The 18,883-nt window shown below is 46.9% G+C and overlaps 1 protein-coding gene across 1 annotated transcript; it reads right to left on the bottom strand.

Moving 5' to 3' along the window:
* Positions 1-17,484: 17,484 nt before the first annotated feature.
* ASCL1 (achaete-scute family bHLH transcription factor 1) lies at positions 17,485-18,222 on the bottom strand. The gene has a single exon (XM_047065368.1). The coding sequence runs from the start codon at positions 18,220-18,222 to the stop codon at positions 17,485-17,487; it is 738 nt and encodes a 245-aa protein (XP_046921324.1).
* Between the last annotated feature and the right edge of the window lie 661 nt (positions 18,223-18,883).

The raw sequence follows: 18,883 nt of genomic DNA, 5'->3' as shown, positions 1-18,883 counted from the left end.
AAAGTGGTTGACTCGTAAATCAATTTCCACAGCCCACCCAAAACCCACACACACATTGAATTTGTATAAATTAAAAAAAAAATTGCTGAATGGATCTATAAAGAAGAGGGCTCCAAGAACAAAATAAAAAAAAATATGAATCAGGGCCAGAAAGAATGGGAGTCGGATCCCCGCTCCCCGTGGGCCCAAACAGCACTGAGCCTCCCCCACCCCCACTTCTTTTACACCTGGACTTCCTTCCTGAGGTTGTTTGAAAAGAAAAGTTGAAAATAAAATGCAGGAATAAAGTTCCATGTCACTGGCAAAGGCAACAAAAGAAAGGGGGTGGGGAAAGTGCTGGAAAAACAGAACTTGAGTTGTGGAGCCCAGAACTGCTAGGCACAAGACCTGGGAAATGCATACGGCCCCCATGCACCATGTTCCATGTATGCACAGGTAAGACAAATTCCCCAGGGCTGTGCACGGGTCCTGTCTACCCACAAACACAGAACTAGATCATCCCCTGTGGCCTGTGATTTTGCATAGCCAGTGTTTTTTTTTTTTTTTTTTTTCTTGCCATGTCGACCACTTCCTTTAGATTTTAGATCTTTTCCCATCAAAACCAATCACCAGCTAGATAATGTTATTTAATTACAATCGGCACTTACTGAGCACAGACTGTGTTTCTGCAGTAGGCATTGAGGATATAAACCACAGTTGCTTTCCCAAATATCCAACAATCTATTGTGAAAACAAAATTCAAAAGCCCCTCTTATGGGAAAAAAATATTCTGAGATTAGAAATATGAGTTTCTCTTTTAACATGTGAATCCGTTTTTCGTAGATTCTTTCCATACCCCCCATATTCTTGCTACCTGGATTTTTTAGGCTGAGAAGAAAAGCCCAAAGTCAGTTTGCATTTTGCTACAGACTGTTCTTTCTGCTCTCTTCTGACACCTAAAGAGAAAAAAAGAAAGAACGAACGAACGAAAGAAAGAAAGGAAAGGAAAAGGAAAAAAATAGTTCTCTTCTTGTGTTCTGAAAATTGAGGGTTTCTCCCTAATTTGAAGCACACACTAATACCCCTTATATTCAGCTACTTTTAAAACTTGTGAAGCATTGGTAGACAATTAATGAGGGTTCACAAATTGTTATAGTTGAGAAGCATCATGGAGTTTCCTGGCTCCTTTTCTTAAGAGCTATTGTTCTCAGAGCTACAAAATGCTCATTGTAACTCCTGGTGGTCAATATGAAAATTGTCATCATTTCCCTTGTTGATACAGCAGAGTCTACTTAATAAAAGTGATTAGGGCAGTTTTTTTTGAATTTTAAACACAATTCAAAGTCCTTTTGTTTTAATCATTTCTTTACCAAAAAAAAAAGGGAAGATCCATAGTCAAATAGAGGAGGGAACATTGTGATAAGGGCAACTAAGTAACAACAGCATATGTAAGAGTTCCAGAGAAAAAGTGATTCATCTGTGTAAGGTAAGGTCAAGAAAGGCTTCCTGGAGGAGGCAGTGTCTGAGCTGGAACGTAAAGGGTAAACGAATACACGAGACTAACAAAGAGGGCATGTGCAAAGGTAGTGAGAGGAGAAAAAGCAGGAGCACGCAAGGGATCAGAAACTGATTGGTGCTGCTGGGGTTTCAAGGTCCACGGGGATGACTGGAGATCTGGATGGGGCTGCAGGCAGAAGCAAGGTTTATCAACCATTCATAAGTGAAGCACTATCATGGGCAGAGGGAAAACCATAGAAGTGTCTTAAACAAGAAAGATACATAGTCACACTTCAGAATGGTCACTTCGGTGGCAGGGGTGTGGTCTGCATATTATGTTTAAAGTACTCAGTTGTGCACAGTACAGATTAGATGTGACACAACAAGGGGAGAGGCAGAGACCCAGGGAGAAAAGAGAAGGTCTTAAACAAAGGTAGGAGCAATGGGGCTGGGAAAGCAGGAGCTGAATCTAAGAGATCAATCTAGGGTGTCTAAAAAGTCTGGAAACGGAGAAAAAAAATTATGTCTAAACAATAGATTTGCTACATTTTCAAATAACATGCTCCGTATGTTTCCTTCAACTGCTAGATGCCTTTACAGGCAAAATATCTCTAAATTAAAGCCTAATGGGTCTAACTTTTAATCTGAGGAGTTCAATAACAATTTGGGTATGTTCCCTGTTTTTATAGATCTTTCAGATATTATATAGCATCTTTTGGATTTAGTGATGTTCCCTGGGTGCCAGTTGGAGAGGATGTGAGAGAGAGTCTTGCAAATGACTCTTGGGTTTCCAGTGGAAGACACGGGGTGTGTGGTAATATCAGCCACGCAGATTTGGAAACTAAGTTCCGTATGTTCTTTCAATTAACATATTCAAACCTCTTAAACACCTAATGACCCTTAGAGGCTCTAGGAATGGAAAAAAATAGGAAGAACTGAACATGGAGTTCCAAACATCAAGGTCAGTGCCATGGGCTTAGATGTAGAATCCAGCAGCAAAAGGAACTAGTTAGAAAAGATGCCACCTGGTCTTGATGGTTTGAGAGTCTTGCCATCTTGAAATCTGAGAACATAACCCTTTGAAAGGATATACCTGGCATTCTGTCCATGTGTTCTAATCTTGGAAATACTCCTTCCTAGCTGTGTGGTGTAGGGCAAGTCAGTATCTCTGGGCCTCCGTTTCATCATCTGTAGCTCACAGGACTGAAAGAGGACACCTTCAAATATTCAGTGACTCCACAAATGAAATTGGTGATGCTGTATTGAGAAATCTGATCTAGTTTCCAACTTAAAAGTAGAGACAAATAAGGGAGGCTGAAAGGACTGAGAACAGACGCGTGCTTGGTGTGGGCCTCAGGAATCAGTAAAAAGCGACTCTTGGGGTAGAATCTACTGTAGAGGGACCTTGAGTGCCTTTGAGACCCAATGTTCAGCCTCCTCTTGTTGGCTAACAGAATCCCATTTGTGTTTGAAGCAGCCACATTCCCGGCTTAAAAAGTTGATTTCTGGCTTTTTTTTTTCTCCCATTCCATAAGCCATTTGATATAGTTCTGGCCAAAGGGATAAAATCGGGGCTATGGGAAGAGGTTTCAGGAAAGCACTTCAGAGGAGAACAGCTTTGGTGGGCACAGCCCTCCTTCTCCTTACACTCCCCTCTGCTTGCCTTAGAAAGCAGACATGATCTGGAGGTGGAAGGGCCATCCTGGGGCCACAGAGCACTGAGCCAAATGCTAAGTAAGGATGGAAAGGTAGTCAGCACAGGTGGCCTGGGAGCATCATGAACTATCACCCCAACCCTAATTCCAACAGCCAGACTTCTTGCTCAGAGAGAAAGGAAAGGAGGGAGGGAAGGAGGAAGGAAGGGAGGGAAGGTGGGAGGGAGGGAGGAAGAGGAAGGGAGGGAGGGGCAAGCCCCTTGTGTCTGGTTCACCATCATGGGTTGGCTATTTTGCACATATGCTGCCAAACCTATTTCTGATAAAAGTGACGCCTGAGCTCCCTCCTATCATGATGAATAAGCGCATTTCCCTGCAGCATTTAGTAGGCTTGGGAGACCCAGATATAATAAATGACTGCTTCTGGAAAAGAGCTTGCTTATAAAGATAAAACTAATTGCAATCCTCCAGGACAGAGACGCTATTTTATTTATCTTTACAGCCCCAGTGCCCAATGTGGACATGACATACTTTAGGATCACAGTCCCCGAGTTAAATGAGTGATGAAGAGAAGGAGACGATCTTTTTCCGTCAAGGAGTTATTCTATCTATATGACAGCAAACATTCCCCTGTGATGATTTGTTAATGAGTCCATGGCACTGACTTTTGGGCCCCCCACCCTCCAGGTCACATAAACCAGCCTATGGGAATGTCACATAGAAAATATAAGAAGCTATTGATTTTTTCACCAGTGTGGTTGACAAGCCTCAGGAAGAAACGAATCTCTAGGCTCCTGGAGTAAACTAAAGGCTCTTCTGGTACCATCATGGCAAGCAATGATGATGCTTGCCCAAAAGATGTACCAGAGCTGCAGAGAGAAGCACCTGGGAGAGCCAGGGGGCCCCTGGGGTGACCGTGCAGGAAGGCAGAGACAAAGAAGGCTCTTCTTTTGCTGCCTCTCCTCTGCCACACTCCTCACCTGGACAGTGTCTCATCTAAGGCTTAGCTCTGAACTTCAATTCTATTCAGATGCAAACCGTTTCTCTGTTTTTAACCCCCCAAACTAGGAAACAATTTTCAGAGAAACCAACAGTTTCCAGTGGCAGAGGCACCGAATGAGGGGAGATATCCTGCCAGAGCACAATGTAAATATTGCTCCTATCTCCACCTGCATCCATTTCCAGCCAGGACCCGAAGGACAGTTTCTAAAGTTACCCTAGTTGTCACCATCAGCATCGCTCTAGAGCAAGTAGCTGCAAACTATGATCTGAAAGCCAAATCCCGTCTTTGCAAATAAAGTTTTATTGGAACACGGCCACCTTTTCATTTCCATACTGTTCCTGCTGCTCTTAAACTGCAATTGCAGAAACCATCTGCTTGTTACTCTTTACAGATAGTTTCATGATCCCTGCCCTAAAAGCTGTTTGTTGGCTTTTATTGTTACTTTTTTGTTTGTTTGCTTGTTTGTTCTTTTGGTTTTTTGGTCTTTGTGTTGTGCTACCCAGCATCTGAGTGTCCTTCCTTGCATGCTGCTAAGCATTTTGGTCGAAAGCAAAGCCTATCTGCTGCTCTAAAAGCTGGCGAGGCCAGACGCTGCCTTCCTGTCTCCCTTGCATCTATGTCTCAACCAATCAGAAGCTCCTACTCCAGCTGTGGACTTGACAGCTAGTGGCACAAAGAAGCAGGGCCGGCAGAGAATTCATCTTTATCACAATCGCAGCTGGGGCTAAGGCCGCGGCCGGCCAATTTCACAACCAATATCTAGCGCTGGAGATGGTGTCAGCATCAATGGTGGTATCCAGAGGCTGGAGGCAGAAGGGGCTGCAGCTTTACCCAACTATTATGGAGAAATATGTTGGCCATGATCTTGACTTCTGTCAGCCTCATTTTCTGACCCTGGGAATCAGCCTTTCCAATAACTCTGTGAACAACTGAGAGCCTTTTAGTAAGTTTCTTTTCAGTGTAAGCCACCCAATGCATCTCTGTAGCTTACAACTGAGAGCTCTGACCAATGAAACCACCTTGGGTATTTTTGGGGTTTTTTTTTTTACACTAGTAGAGCCACTAGCAGATTACAAATCACCATCACATAACCTGTTTTGTTCTTAAGACAATCCTGTGAAGTGTGTTTTTATGCCCTCTTCACAAATGAAGAAACTGAGGCTAGGTGAGGTCAAGCAATCTCTTTGAGTCAGTCGACCCTTGGAATCCCTTTTGCTGCAATCTCTTTCTATTGTGCAAAGCAGGCAGAGCTGTTTTATAACATCAGGGACATGCTCATTGGTTATACTTACAAATTAAACAAGTCGCATCTCAGCCTCAAAGGGCACAGAGGGTTGAAAGCTCTGTTAATCTTGTCAACTTTTGCCTCCTTTATTCCAGTCCAGGTGGCTTTATTTTTGCATTTGAAAATGTCATCACCGCGTCATTAGCAATGCACTGTTACCTGGCAGTAGGAAGAAGCATCCTGGGCCATATGGCTGAGTTTAATCTACATGGTCACGGTGTAATCCCGTTGAAATGGCTTCCCTTTGCAATCAAAACCGAATTTCACACTTTACCAAGATGGGGACAGCTCTTGTCTTCCCCAGAGTAATATAGATCTCCCCAGGCAGCCAAGGCCAATGGAAATGGCTTTCTTCTCTTGGCCAGCAGCAGGTGGGGAGCAGGGCTGGGAGGTCAGCATGAATGGGACGAAGCTGGAAAGGAGAGAGGAGGGAACACTTGGGGAGTCAGAATCCAAAGTAATCCTTCACGTTCCCCACCTATGGATTACCATTGGGAACATGCAATCTCTGGAACTTCAGAAAAGTTATTTTGGGATATAAATCACTTTTATGCTATTGGTGGTTTTATCCCATTCACCGTTGTCATTTCTAATGTTGGTTCTCTGACTTACCTCCCCAGGAGGGCTCTAACATTAAAATCACTGTCCACAAACAGGCCTTATATCAGAATCATTTAGCTCATCAGAATCTCCAGGAATATGTATGTTAGGCAGATATGCCCCCATTTCTTATAATGCAGCTTCATTATAATGCAGTCTAGTATATGAGAAACACTGGTGTAAATAAATATGGAAAAAAATTGAATGTCACTAATGATGTAAGACAAGCAGAATGCAAGAAAGAGATGTTGCTTTTAAAAAAGCAATTGGTAAGGTTGTTTGTTTGTTTGTTTGTTTGTTTAAAATATAATAATATCTAGTGAGGTCATGGTCTTCATCATTGCTGGTGAAATTGCAACTGATTCAGCCTTTCTGAAGGCAATTATGTAACATGAATCCAAAAGTCTTCAGAAAACACATTTCCTTTAACAGAACCATTCTCCTTCTTCCCATATGTCCTGAGGATATAATTATGTTTGGTTATAAAGTTTTTCATCACAGGATTTAGTCACACATGGCAAAAATAAAAAAAATAAAATAAAATAAAGAAAAAGAAATCTCTTTGTGTAAAATTACACAGATTAGTTAAGATGTTGTGGTACATTCAGTCAACTTTTGAAATGATGTTGTAGAAGACTGTGATGAATCAGAAATATGTAACTACAAGATTTTTTTCATGTCTTTCTTGCCGCGCAGACTGTAAGGGCTGGGGTCATGTTGGTCTCTCATTCTGGTATCCTGAGGGTCTAGAATAGGGCGTGGGAAAATACGTGTGGAATTAATAGCTAAACTGATTAACGTTCATATTTTAAGTAAAAAAGTGAATTATATGAAACCACTTTGCCAAAAAATATATAGATAATTGTACATTGACTGGTTTTCTCTGGCTGGTAAAAGTATAAATGATGGCTATTCGTTTTACTTACAAGATAGTTATATCACAGATTCACCAATCTACATAAATTTCCTAAATATATATCACTATTTACAATTCTGCACAATATACTATCGTAGAATCCTGCCAATACGTATTTGAACCAAAACTCCAACATAAAAGTTTTGGGTTGTTTTAAATTCTTCAACACTATAAAAAATAATAATAATAATACAACACTCTTTGCTGTGTGTCTTTTGAGCATATCGGATTTTTTTTTTTTCCTTAGGAAAAGTACCTAGAATTAGAATTAGCCTGTGTTTTTTTTCATCTCTAGAGGATCTCTGTCAACATATAAGCTGTTCACTGAAATGTTTACCCTATTTAGGTGCCACGGAAAAAAACTGCCCTTTGTTTGTGTATCCCAGTGAAGCAGGGGAATATTCCTGAGGGTGGGAAGGTGGGTACAGAGCAAGCTTCTTGGCCACTCTGACAGGAAAAGACTGGGAAAAGAACATGCCCAGAGCGGGCTCTGCCTTCTCCCCAAGCCTTTGCCTCCATCCCCTTGGAAAGTGGAGACATTAGGAACTGTCTGAAACCTGAAGCTGGACTGGTCCAGCCTGGCCCCCTCCCAGGGCTGCGATGTTTACTCATTCTGGGTTTTTTTTGTTTGTTTGTTTTTTGTTTTCTTTTTTTCACAGAAAAGATATCATCATCAGTTGATATAAACCACTACTGGCTGTATCCCTGCAGTAAAAGAAACCAGTTTTCACTTCAGCCATCTTCGATCATGTGCTTGGGGGGGGGGCGGAACTCCCAAGACCCTGTGTTTACACTCCTCCATGATCACGGCCAGCAGTCCATGAGGTAATGATTATTTATCAAGGACAGACTGTCTTCTGGAAGATGGAGAAGGCTGTTCAGAGAATGAGTGAAAATGAAAATGTGGGAGAGACAAAGGACGTGACAATCATTAACTCCTGTTCTCTGGAAACCAAAACATCCCCACAAGAAATCGGAGGAAAACAATGATGGAGAAGCTGACCAACTGTTGCAGAATTATTAAACATTCCTGGGCTTATAAAAAAGCTTTACTGGTTTCCTTTCTTTCTTTTCCTTTTCTTCCTTCCTTCCTTTCCTTCCTTCCTTCCTTCCTTCCTTCATTTTCTTCCTTCTTTCCTTTCTTTCTTTCTTCCTTTCTTTCTCTCTCTCTCTCTCCTCCCTCCCTCCCTTCTTTCCTTCCTTCCTTCCTTCTTCCTCCCTCCCTCCCTCACCCCTCCTCTCTCTTTTTCTTTCTCAAATTGGTGGTTAGGAGCCTGGAAGAACTGATTGGTGGAATTACAGAGATTTGAGAGTTGATACAAATGTAAGCAGTCTCAGGAGGCCCAGGTGGCTCAGTTGGGTTAAGCAGCTGACTCTTGATTTCAGCTCAGGTCATGATCTCACAGTTTGTGGGATTGAGCTCCCTGTCAGGCTCTGCAACGACAATGCAATGATTCTCTCTCTCAAACTAAATAAACCTGAGAAAAAAATTAAGTTATCTCACCAGTGCCAGATGCAATGGCAGTAATGGCCATCCTTGAATTTCTATGAATGAAATGTGCTTCCTTTCTCCTGGCAAAGCGATCACTTCTTGGAGCTACATTTTTGCCTTCCACAAAATGGGCTGATGATTTCCTGCCTGTCTCACCGGGGAGCAATAAGCCACAGCCAAACCATTCGGCTCTTACTAGACGGTGACTACTCTCTTCTTGGGGGCCCTGGAATTCTTTCCCACCGCCAGACAGTTTCCCTAAGACCCATCCGCATGGATTCTGCTGTAGCTCATACCTTCCTGTGGTAGGAGCACCACAGAGCAACAATACAGAACCTCCTGATGGCTTAGCCATAGCCGTCATCACATCCAAAGGTCATTTTTGTTTCACCGATGTAATTGCACACGCAGCATTTTTCTCCTGGTCCACAAAAATAAAGGACTCAATCCTGCTTAATTTTCACCTGAATTTTTTTGAGCAGCCTACTGTGTGCTACATACCAAGCTAGGCACTTTTACATAGTTTATCCTATTCTATCTTTGTAATTACTCTCACGGATAACTGTTGTTATCTCCGCTTCTGCAGAGGAGGAAATGGAGATTCAAGTCCCTAGCTAATTGATGATGGTACATGGAGAACCCCAGCCTGATTTCTTGACCCCAAAATCAAACACCTGGAACCTGGAACAAAATCTTGTTCAAAGAAAATCAGAAGGACCATTCTAAGGAATCCCACCCTCCCTTCCTCCTTTCATTTCTTCCTTCCTTCGTCTTTCTTTCCTTCCACAAGGTTTTGAGTGTCAAGATGTGGGCCAGATGCTGTTCTACAAGCAGGAATTGTTCTTGGGAATACAAGAAAGAACATGCTTGCGTCTTGGTCATGTTTTCAGAAGCAGACAAACGGAAAGTTGGTCTCTGGATCTTACTGGAAAGACTACGTATGGGCTAGATTATGGTTGAAAGATGTGGAATTGGGAGTCAGGCAAAACTGAGTTCACATCCTGACTCTGCCACTACTTAGCTTTGTGATCATGGAGAAGTCATGGAGCTTTCCCTGAGCCCCTCATTTTTTTTCATCCACAAGGTAAATATAATAACACAACACCTTACAGGATTGCTCTCATTATGAACAAAAGGAGACGCCTGGCACTTGGAAAATGCTCAGTCAGGAGAGATGAGGGTCTGGCCACGTGCGCCCAGCCGCACCACGGCCATTGCCAGAAAAGGGCCTCCTACACTGCCCTCGTCCGGGAGGCCCGTGTGCCCATCCACAGGACTATCTCCTATGACCTCTCCCAGGCATCTGGTGCTGACTCTTAGGAAGAAGAAGCCGGAGGTATCTTTGCACACCCCCGACACTGAAGGAACCCCACTCGGGACCCATCTCCTTCCGCTTTCAAATCTGCGCCCCTTCGGCCCGGCGGGTGCTTCACCGGGTAGCCGGGCCAATTCGCCATGGCGGTTTGTATCTGCAGCACGCCTGACAGGCTGGGAGAGGAAGGCGTTAATGTTTTCTGACAGGCGACCCCTAATTGTGGGAGCTTTTCTTCTCCGGCTTTCTGTGAAATTCTGACTTAGGCGAGCAGCATAACAAAGTGGTAGGGCATTGAGTGGGGCTTGCACTACACTGAGCTGGGGGGGGTGGGGGGGTGGGCCCAGCATTATTCATGAAGACTTTCAGCTGTTTTTGTCTTTTAACTAACCTTTGAGTTTGATCAGAGGCCTGGCCGGCCTCCCTTTCGCCAAAGGCCTTGCTGGCATCTGCACAATGGGGACAGACTGTTTTTCCTAGTAAAGAGCTATAGCTGGGGGAGGCCAGGGCTGTGTGACTGGAGGTGGGAGGAGAGGGGGAAGCCAGCTTTACTTCGGTCCTGGTCTTAGGAGACGGGTGATTACTGATAGAATTTCCAAGCCCCAGCGCTAGCGGCCACTCTGATGGCTCCGCGACTTTACCCAGGAAAATGCACACAGTGGGCTGTTTTTCCCATTTGATTTTCAAATGCCACACTCCCTTTCGCCCCAGATATTTTTCTTCCTCACCCACTCCCTCCTTCCAAAGGGCCCACTGGCTGGAGCAGGGGTCCCATCTAGAAGTGTTTGGGTGTTGTTAATTGAAAATAATGATGGGGGAAAAGAGACAGCAAATGAGGGAAGAAAGGCGAGGGGAAGGAAGAAATAAGGGGAGAAAGGGAAATGAGAGTGGAGAGGGAGAAAGTGACTCAAAAGGCAGGGGAAGACCCAAAGGAAAGCTGGCCGAGGGATCCCGCCAGGCAGGGTCTGGGAGGGCGGGCTGAGCGGCGGCAGAGTCCACAGGCGGCGGGGCTGGGCAGAGAGGCGCAGCCTCCCCGCCCTTCCTCCCGCAGGGGAGTGTGGGGGGGCGTCGAGACGCGAGGGGGGAGGTGCCCTCCAAGCGCTCTTGCGTTTGGCAGGTGCCGCGCTTTTGTCCCCGGAGTCCACTTCCTGCCCTGACTGCCCGGACCAGGGCCCAGTCCTCTCCAACGTACTTTGCAGAAAGTGACTCCCGTCAAGGAGTGTGGGTTGGCGCCTTTTCCCCCCATCTCATTCCCAAAATAGCCCTGGTAGCCAGCGCATCAAAGGCGGCTTTGTGAGCGGCCGCCTGCAGGCTGCCTGGAGGGGGGCGCACGTGGGACGTTCTGGGAGCGCTTCCCACTCCCCTCTCCAGCCTCTCTCGATTCTCTCATTCATTTCTCCCCCCTCCTTCTTTGTCTCTTTTCCCCCTCTGGTTTTCTCCTCTTCTGTCCCCTCTCACCTCTCGCTCTCGCCTCCCCTCTCTACCCCGGACTTCATTCTCGAGTTTTTCTTCCTCCTCTCTCCTGCCTCCCCGCTTCTCCCCCCTCCCCCCATCCCAATCTCTCTTCCCCTTGTTCTCTCCCTCTCCTCTCCCCCCACATCCCCCCGTCCCTCTCTTCTCCTCTCGCTCACCTTCTGCCTCTTCCGCCCTTTCACACCTCCGGGCTCCGGCGCCCCCCCGCCCCGCTCCCCTCAGGCCCCCACCGCACCCCTGCAGTCAGGTAGCTGGGCGAGGCCGGCGCGCGCAGCTGACAGCGGACGCATGCCTGGAGCCAATCAGCGCCCGGATGCTCTGCAGCTTGAATAAATCATTAAACCTGACACGCGCTCGGGGCCCGCGCTCCGCGCTGCAACTTGCTTCCTGCCATTAACCTACACACCCTCTTTTGTAACAACCTAATCTTGCATACAAAGGAAGAAGGAATATAACTTCGACCTGCCTTAGAGCCCAGCCCTTTGCACGCGCAGCGGGAAAAGAACGTTAGCGTCAGTGAAACCACGTCCCTCCCTCCCGTTGACTCGGATAACCTGGAGTTTCTGGGGGAATCCGAAAACGGATCATTTCTTGGCCCGGGAGTGGAAAGAGGGAGAAAAAAAAAAGTTCAGAGCCTTCTCGACAGTGGGAAAAGGAACATAGGATTGAGGGCATTCAATACTATCAGAGACGCATCCACAGTGTTCTGAAAGGAGGTTGCAATAAAACAAGCTTCTCAGAGAGTTCACTCTAGCAGATACAAGTTAGGACAATGAAGTCCTAGAAATGTGGGCTAAATTTAGTAACTCGTCCCTCCGTTTCCGTGAGGACATAAATGGCTGAGTGAATGAACGAGTGGCTCCCCCAGCCTTAAGCATGGCCTTTGTCTTCGTGGCAAGCCTCCAGCACCACCTTTCTATCTGGTTCAGGAAGATAGGAGAAACGGTTATCTCTTGCAGTGACATTTCTTGTGCTGTCAGCTCTAAAGCCCTTACGTTTTCTATTTACCAAGAGAGGGTGTTATCCTCATTTTCCAGAAGAGCAAACTATAATTGACATCTTTTGCCAACGCTCTGCTAAGTCATTCCTAGCTCAAAAAGATGAAGTGATTCTCCAAAGTTAGGTCCTGAACAGACCTAGGTCCACCTCTGACCTAAGAAGTTTCTTACTGACAGACCTACGAGTCCCTGGAAATCTTAAACAAAATGAACACATCCTGGAGATCCTGTAGAATAACCAGTGTACCAGCCAAGGTCAACAGGACCGAATGGCACACTTGAAAAGGTAAATGAAAGGAGTTTAACGGGGAGACAGAGTTGTGGGTGGGACTAAGGGAAGCAAAACCGTGCAGCACCCTGAAGACTCCCAACAAGGGGGAGCCGTTACCACCTCTGTGCTGAAGGAGCAAGAGGAAGAAGCTGTTACTACATCCCAGCAAGATCTGCTGTGGTAGGAGAGAGGCCTCCTGACAAGAGCCGTGGCCTTAGACCAAGGAGCAGAGCAACTGAGCCCAAGCAGTGAGGAGCAGGTCTATCAACCTCCCAGCCTACCTCCCCTACTACCTCTCAATCTCCTCTTGGTGCCTCCCACTGGCCACACCCAGCAGAAAGCCGGAGGGCAAGGGAGCCCTCCTGAGGAAGTCCACAGCAACCAGCCTCCTCAAACACAAAGCAGAGCAGAGAAGGGGGGAGGGGGGGAGACTGGAGGAGGAAAAGAAGGTTAAGTAGCTCGGCTATGAATCCAACAGGGCAGACCATTCAGTCAGCAAATACCTATCTCCACTGCAGGGGCTGTGGAGATTTCAGTGCGCAAGACGGGTAAGGTCCCTGTCCTCATGGAGCTTACTGTCTACCAGGGGGCGACTGACAGCAATCATATAAACAAAGATATAGCTTTCTCACATAGTAGTAAATGCCAGGAAGGAGAAATAGCATAATGGGTAGAGAGTGACTAGGGCCAGCGGAGAGCTGCTTTAGATAGAATGTTCAGGGAAACTTCTTGGAGGAGGTGGCATTTGAAGTAAGGTGACCCGAACTTCCCGGTAAAGCGGACCTTAACTGCACGTCGACTCCCAGACTTCTTTCTGTTTTATGGGTAAGCCTCAAATCTAGGCTGTGATTTACATGCATCAGCTGACCGTTCCTGTGGAAACTAGGGGCAGGACTGGAAGTCAAGAATTCACAACCACAGGCTCTGCCATTTCCATATAGCTTGTAAACTCCCCCAGAAGGCAAATGCTAACTGCTTTCCATTGTCTCCTCTTGCTGCTGTGGGGACCATCAACACCAGGTTACAAACAAGAATACTGAAACTCAGAAGGAATCGAATTGCCCTGGCTTCTGTGTTCCACCAGCTCCAGCCCTGCAAAAACAGCCAAGTGGGAATGCACAGCCACTCCTTTCTTATTACATCTCAGCCCTATTCCTTTGATGCTCTGTGCAGAGAACAGACCCATTTCTTCACTCTCCCTTGGGCCAGCCTGATGTGAACTAGAGATAAGTTCTCCACACACACACAGTCCTACTGCCAATTAAAAAAAAATTTTTTTTTTTTAAGGCTTTGTTTGCCAGGGAGGTGCAAAGTGTGTCCCAGCAGCTCCAGCTCAGCCTATAATACTCGCGATCAACAGTTCGGCCGCCAGCAAAAGTCTGCTTTTTTCTTTAGCTCCAGCACTTTGCACTCCTCCTCGTCAATTTCAGGCGTGCCTCCAGTCTTAACTCGGTGGTCTCCAGGCTATTCTTTGAATAGGTAAGATTTCTCAGTCAATAAAGTCAAGGCAGTTTTCTTCTCCAGTTACCCCTCTCCAAAAAAAAAAAAAAAAAAAAAGTGAGGTGGGGGCTAGGACGGGGGAGAGGCCGCGATTGCTAGTCGCTGGGGTCTACATTTTGTATTTCGCTGACAGCCCAGGGCCGCTGCAAAGCCCGCGGCGCAGCCAATGGGCAGCGGTGATTTATGGAGCTGACTAATGCTGGCTGAATGCGGCCTGTCAGAGCAGTGTGAATGGCTTCCCTTCCCCGCACAAGCCCCGGCTTTGTGTTGCTAAGCGATTAGAGCAGATGTAATGAGATTTTGCCCAATCCCCGCTTTGCCCTTTCCTAGCTTCGGCAAAATTGTGTGTGTTTTTGTGAATTTTTAGAGTTTGCCTTCGCATTGTGGCAAACAACGGCTAACTTTGCCTCGAGTTTAACGAGACTGGATATTTCCCATTCAGAAGTGAGTAAAAGAACACCTGTCTTCACGAGGAGAAGGGGGGAAAAATCCCCTTTGTGGGTGCTGAAACATTATCCTAATGTTATATTCATAGCCATAAATGACTTGCTACACTTTCTTTGCATACCTTATCTGGAAACTTGCAAAGGAGCTAAATTAAAAGAAATTGGGGGGGGGGGACCCCAGCTCTGGTCCTCCAAATGAGAAGATAAAAATAAAAGCAGGCATCACAAAGGCATTACTTCCCTCAAGTAAGCTCTAAATTGGCCCACTGCTGGCAGAAAGTCCGATTATTTATGGCGATGAGGAATTTACTGATTTTTTTTCCCCTTAATTACGCTCATCTCTTTGAAAAGGACTGAAGCTTCAATGTGCATTCTATAGAGGGTCATTTACCAAAATGACATCAGACGCTGTGGCGTGCTCCGTGCATCGCGGCTTTAAAAAATGATTATTCTGTGCACTAAATGGTATAGATGTACCAACACAGACTAGATTTTTAACTCTGGAAGACATGCTGGCTCTCCGTTCTTTGTTGGGTTTTGTAAGATGCATTTTGCGCTAGGCTTTCCGCTTGGCTGGAGACACGCAAACTGAATCTGCAAGTAATGCAGGCAGCGAGCGAAGAGCCAACGAGAGAGGGGGTAGGATTCTGATCACGTCCTTGCTAACTGACAAGAAGCAAGCCAGCCAAAAACCCACCAATTTCTTTTTGAATCTTGGTAATTGGGTACTTTTACACGCAGCTCACGCTATTCGGATAGAGTCACAAACGTAGATAGGCCAGTGTCTCAAAGCGACCACACATTTCTAAGGCTTTTATTCATTTAAATCTAACTCCTTCTGCAGAGAATTCATATCATAGGTGCTCCTTACTTAAAATCAATATGGGAAGTGTGTGGAGTGGGGAAAAGGAACAGAAAATGTGTGCCTAGCCTAGAAGTGAAGGAAGAACACACCCACCACTGGGAGCACAGCAAAGACTGCCTCCCCCCCCCCCCCCCCCCGCCCTGCACAAGCTCCAGTACCAGCAGCTATACCCCCACCCCTAATATCCATTATCTCATCCAGCTTTTCCATGGTTTCACAATGAGAAACTCTCCAAATGAGGCTAAGGGTTAGAAAGTGAAGGTGAGGATCCTCTCCTTCCAGTTCATTTTTCTGGGAGATTTTTTAAATATACAATCATGTCATCAAAAGACATTGCAGTCATTACTCACCACCTGTTCTCTAGGTGTGTGTGTGTGTGTGTGTGTGTGTGTGCACGCTTGCGCGTTTGCAGCATAAAAGTGGAAGAAAGTTGTCTTTACTTACCTATCTTTTCCCTCTACATTTGTCATAGAGTCACCTTGGGTAGGACTGGTTATAGCACTTATCTTTGTCAATTCTGCCACTTAGCATGCTGTATACCACCCTCTTCTCCCCCACCCACTCCTCCCCTTTGGCATTTCGAAAATAACTTTTTCACAGGGACTGTGGAGTCAAGGAAGACGTGGAGGAGGCTGATTATTTTCATTTGTAAAAAAAGAAAAAAGTTTTATTACGAAACTAGTTTGTATAAAACAGGGTTATACATGTTTCTTGTAAGTCTGTAATAAAACAGTAAGGAAAAAAAAAGGCAGTGATAGAAATTTCCCAAAAGGCAACCTATCAAAACCAACTGGCTGCCACTTTACGTTTGGACAGTAGCTGCATAAACTTTGTTCTTCTTGAACAGTATTTAATAACATCATTAATACATTAACAAAGTTTCTATAAAGTAAGACACATTGGTGCTGAAGTACATCTGGTGGCCTCTTGATCTCACCTGTGAGGAGAGTTCTTTACAAAACCACGTGGGGAAAATGGCAGTTGTAAGGTGAACTACACATCTAAGATAGGCAGAGGTAATAGCATTACATGTTAAAGTATCAAGATATACACATTTTAAACCATTTGTACAAAACTCTATAAATTTTTTCTCTCTTTCTCTCTTATGTACAAAAATATCTTAATATATCCCCAAACTGGTTAGGATAGATACAAATAGATTTTTCTTATAATAAAAAAATTCACAAAAGATTGGAAGCATTCTATGATGAAAATGGTAGAAAAGATGCTGTGAGGAAATGGGGTTTGGGGAGACCCCCCCGGGGAGGATCTGGGTTTCAAAGGACTGAGTATAGCATAATTTCACTGCAGACAAATGTCCACAGCATATTGGGATGGGGATAATGAGAAGAAAGACACCAACCCATTTCTACAGGGCTTAGAACTGCACTTTCAGAGAGGGCGGGGAGGTGAGGGCACCCTAGCAAGTGCTTTCAGTTCTGCCTGTTACTGGTGGGTGGGAGTTTTCTCTAGGGCTGTGCTGCTCCCTTCCGCCAGGAGCCCACTGCTTTTGCACGCAAGCTGCATTCTGCACTTTGACTCAGGTCCTAGTCACCCTTCATATCTCCGTAAAGAATTGGGAGTGCAAAGATAGAGTTCGGAGCGCATCCCTGTTTCGAGAGAGCCTTGCTTCTCAGGCGTGCGCTGCTTAGTTGGTCTTGCGGTTGGTTGCCTGAATTTATTTTTTTCTTTCCTTCTTCTCTTCTTTTTTCTTTTTTTTTTCCTCCCTTCCAACATCGCTGACAAGAAAGCACTAAAGATGTAGGTTGTGCGGTGACCCTATAACTTGAGAAGAAGGGGAGAGGTTAGTATGAACTTGGAGGCTGGCAGTGGGGGAAAGTGGAGGTTTGAGGGAGGATCTGTCAGGTGCAGCACCTCTTTTGACAGGTCCCAGTACTCGGTTCTCCATCGTTCGCAAACCGCTCCCCCCCGTTATCCCTCCCTCCAGCCACTCTTAGAGGCCAATACTGAAACTAACAAACCAGGGTTTGAAACCGACAAACTTTAAATTAATTTACAAATTCTTTAAATCGACCCCCTCCCCCCCATCTCCGTGGAGACAGTCCCCCTCCTACAGACACTAAGACGGAGGAAAAAGAATGAAGGTAAGAATATCACACTGTTCACTCCCAAATGCAACCTACCTGCTTCCAAAGTCCACTCGCACCGGGGCCGGGACAAGGCCGATCCCCTCAGAACCAGTTGGTGAAGTCGAGCAGCTCTTGCTCCTCGGGGCTGAGTGGGTCGTAAGAGCCCTCGTCGGACGAGTAGGAGGAGACCGGCGAGCCGGCCATGGAGTTCATGTCGTTGGAGTAGTTGGGGGAGATGGTGGGCGACAGGACGCCAGCCTGGAAGGCGGCGCTCACCGCGTCGTGTTCGTCCAGCAGCTGCTGTAGCGCGCGGATGTACTCGACCGCGGAGCGCAGCGTCTCCACCTTGCTCATCTTCTTGTTGGCCGCGCCGTTGGGGACGTGCTCCCGGAGCGTGGCAAAGCCCAGGTTGACCAGTTTGACGCGGTTGCGCTCGCGCTCGTTGCGGCGCGCCACGGCGGCCGGCTGCTGCTGCGGCAGGCTGTAGCCGAAGCCGCTGAAGTTGAGCCGGCGTTTGCAGCGCATCAGTTCGGGCGAGGACGAGCGCTGTCGCTTGACTTGCTTGGACGCTGACTTGTGACCGCCCCCTGAGGGCTGGCCGTCGGCCGCCGGGCTCAGCTGCGGCGCCTGCTGCTGCTGCTGCTGCTGCTGCTGCTGTTGCTGCTGCTGCTGCTGCTGCTGCTGTGCGCTCTGCGCCGCCGCCGCCGCTGCCGCCGCCGCCGCCGCCGCGGCCGTGGCAAAGAAGCAGGCTGCGGGCGGCAGGAAGGGCTGCTGCGGCTGCGGCTGCGGCTGCGGCTGCTGGCCGGCGCCGCCGCTCTCCATCTTGGCAGAGCTCTCCATGCGCAGCGGCCGCCAAAGAGTCGCCGAAGGGGAGCAAGCGGGGACGCGAGGTGCGGGCGCGCGAGGGGACACAGACAGGACTTGGGTGCACGAACAGAGAGGGAAAGAAGGGGAGAGATGAAGAGGCAGCCCGGAGGGAAGTTAAAAAAACAAAACAACAACAAAAAAAAACCAAACAAAATCCCGGGGAGACTTCTTTGGGTGGGAGCAGCGAAGGTGCAAACGCTTTTCCTCCTCCCTCCACTCCTCCTCCTCCTCCCTCCCCTCCTCCCTTCGCGGGTTGGCTTCAGGAGCCTCGCGTGGCGCTCGCGTGTGAGCCTGCCGCTCGCGCCTTCTTGTTTTTTTTTGTTGTTGTTGTTTTTGTTTTGTTTTGTTTTGTTTTAAAGGCAGAAGGAGCAAAAGTCACTGGTGAGCACGCTCTGCTGAGTCTCCCGTTCCTCGCCCCCTAGGGCTGCGCTCGCTTGCGCCGGGGTCTCGGTCTCTCCAGCCGTGGCTCAGGCTGTTTTTGTTTTGTTTTGTTTTTTTAAATTTTGTTAACTCCCTTTCTTTCTTATTTCCTTCTTGCCCTCGCCCTCCCTGGCCGGTGCCCTGTCGGTGCGCCTTCCACGTTCCCTGGCCAGAAGTGAGAGAGTGCTGGGCGGCCGGAGTGCGGCCGCCTTTT

Source organism: Lynx rufus, unplaced genomic scaffold (genome assembly GCF_022079265.1).
Source record: "Lynx rufus isolate CCGP_SWC_20201006 ecotype Redwood Valley unplaced genomic scaffold, mLynRuf1.p SCAF_7, whole genome shotgun sequence".
In the NCBI taxonomy this organism is placed as follows: domain Eukaryota; kingdom Metazoa; phylum Chordata; class Mammalia; order Carnivora; family Felidae; genus Lynx; species Lynx rufus.
This window is presented reverse-complemented; position numbering and strand designations above follow the sequence as displayed.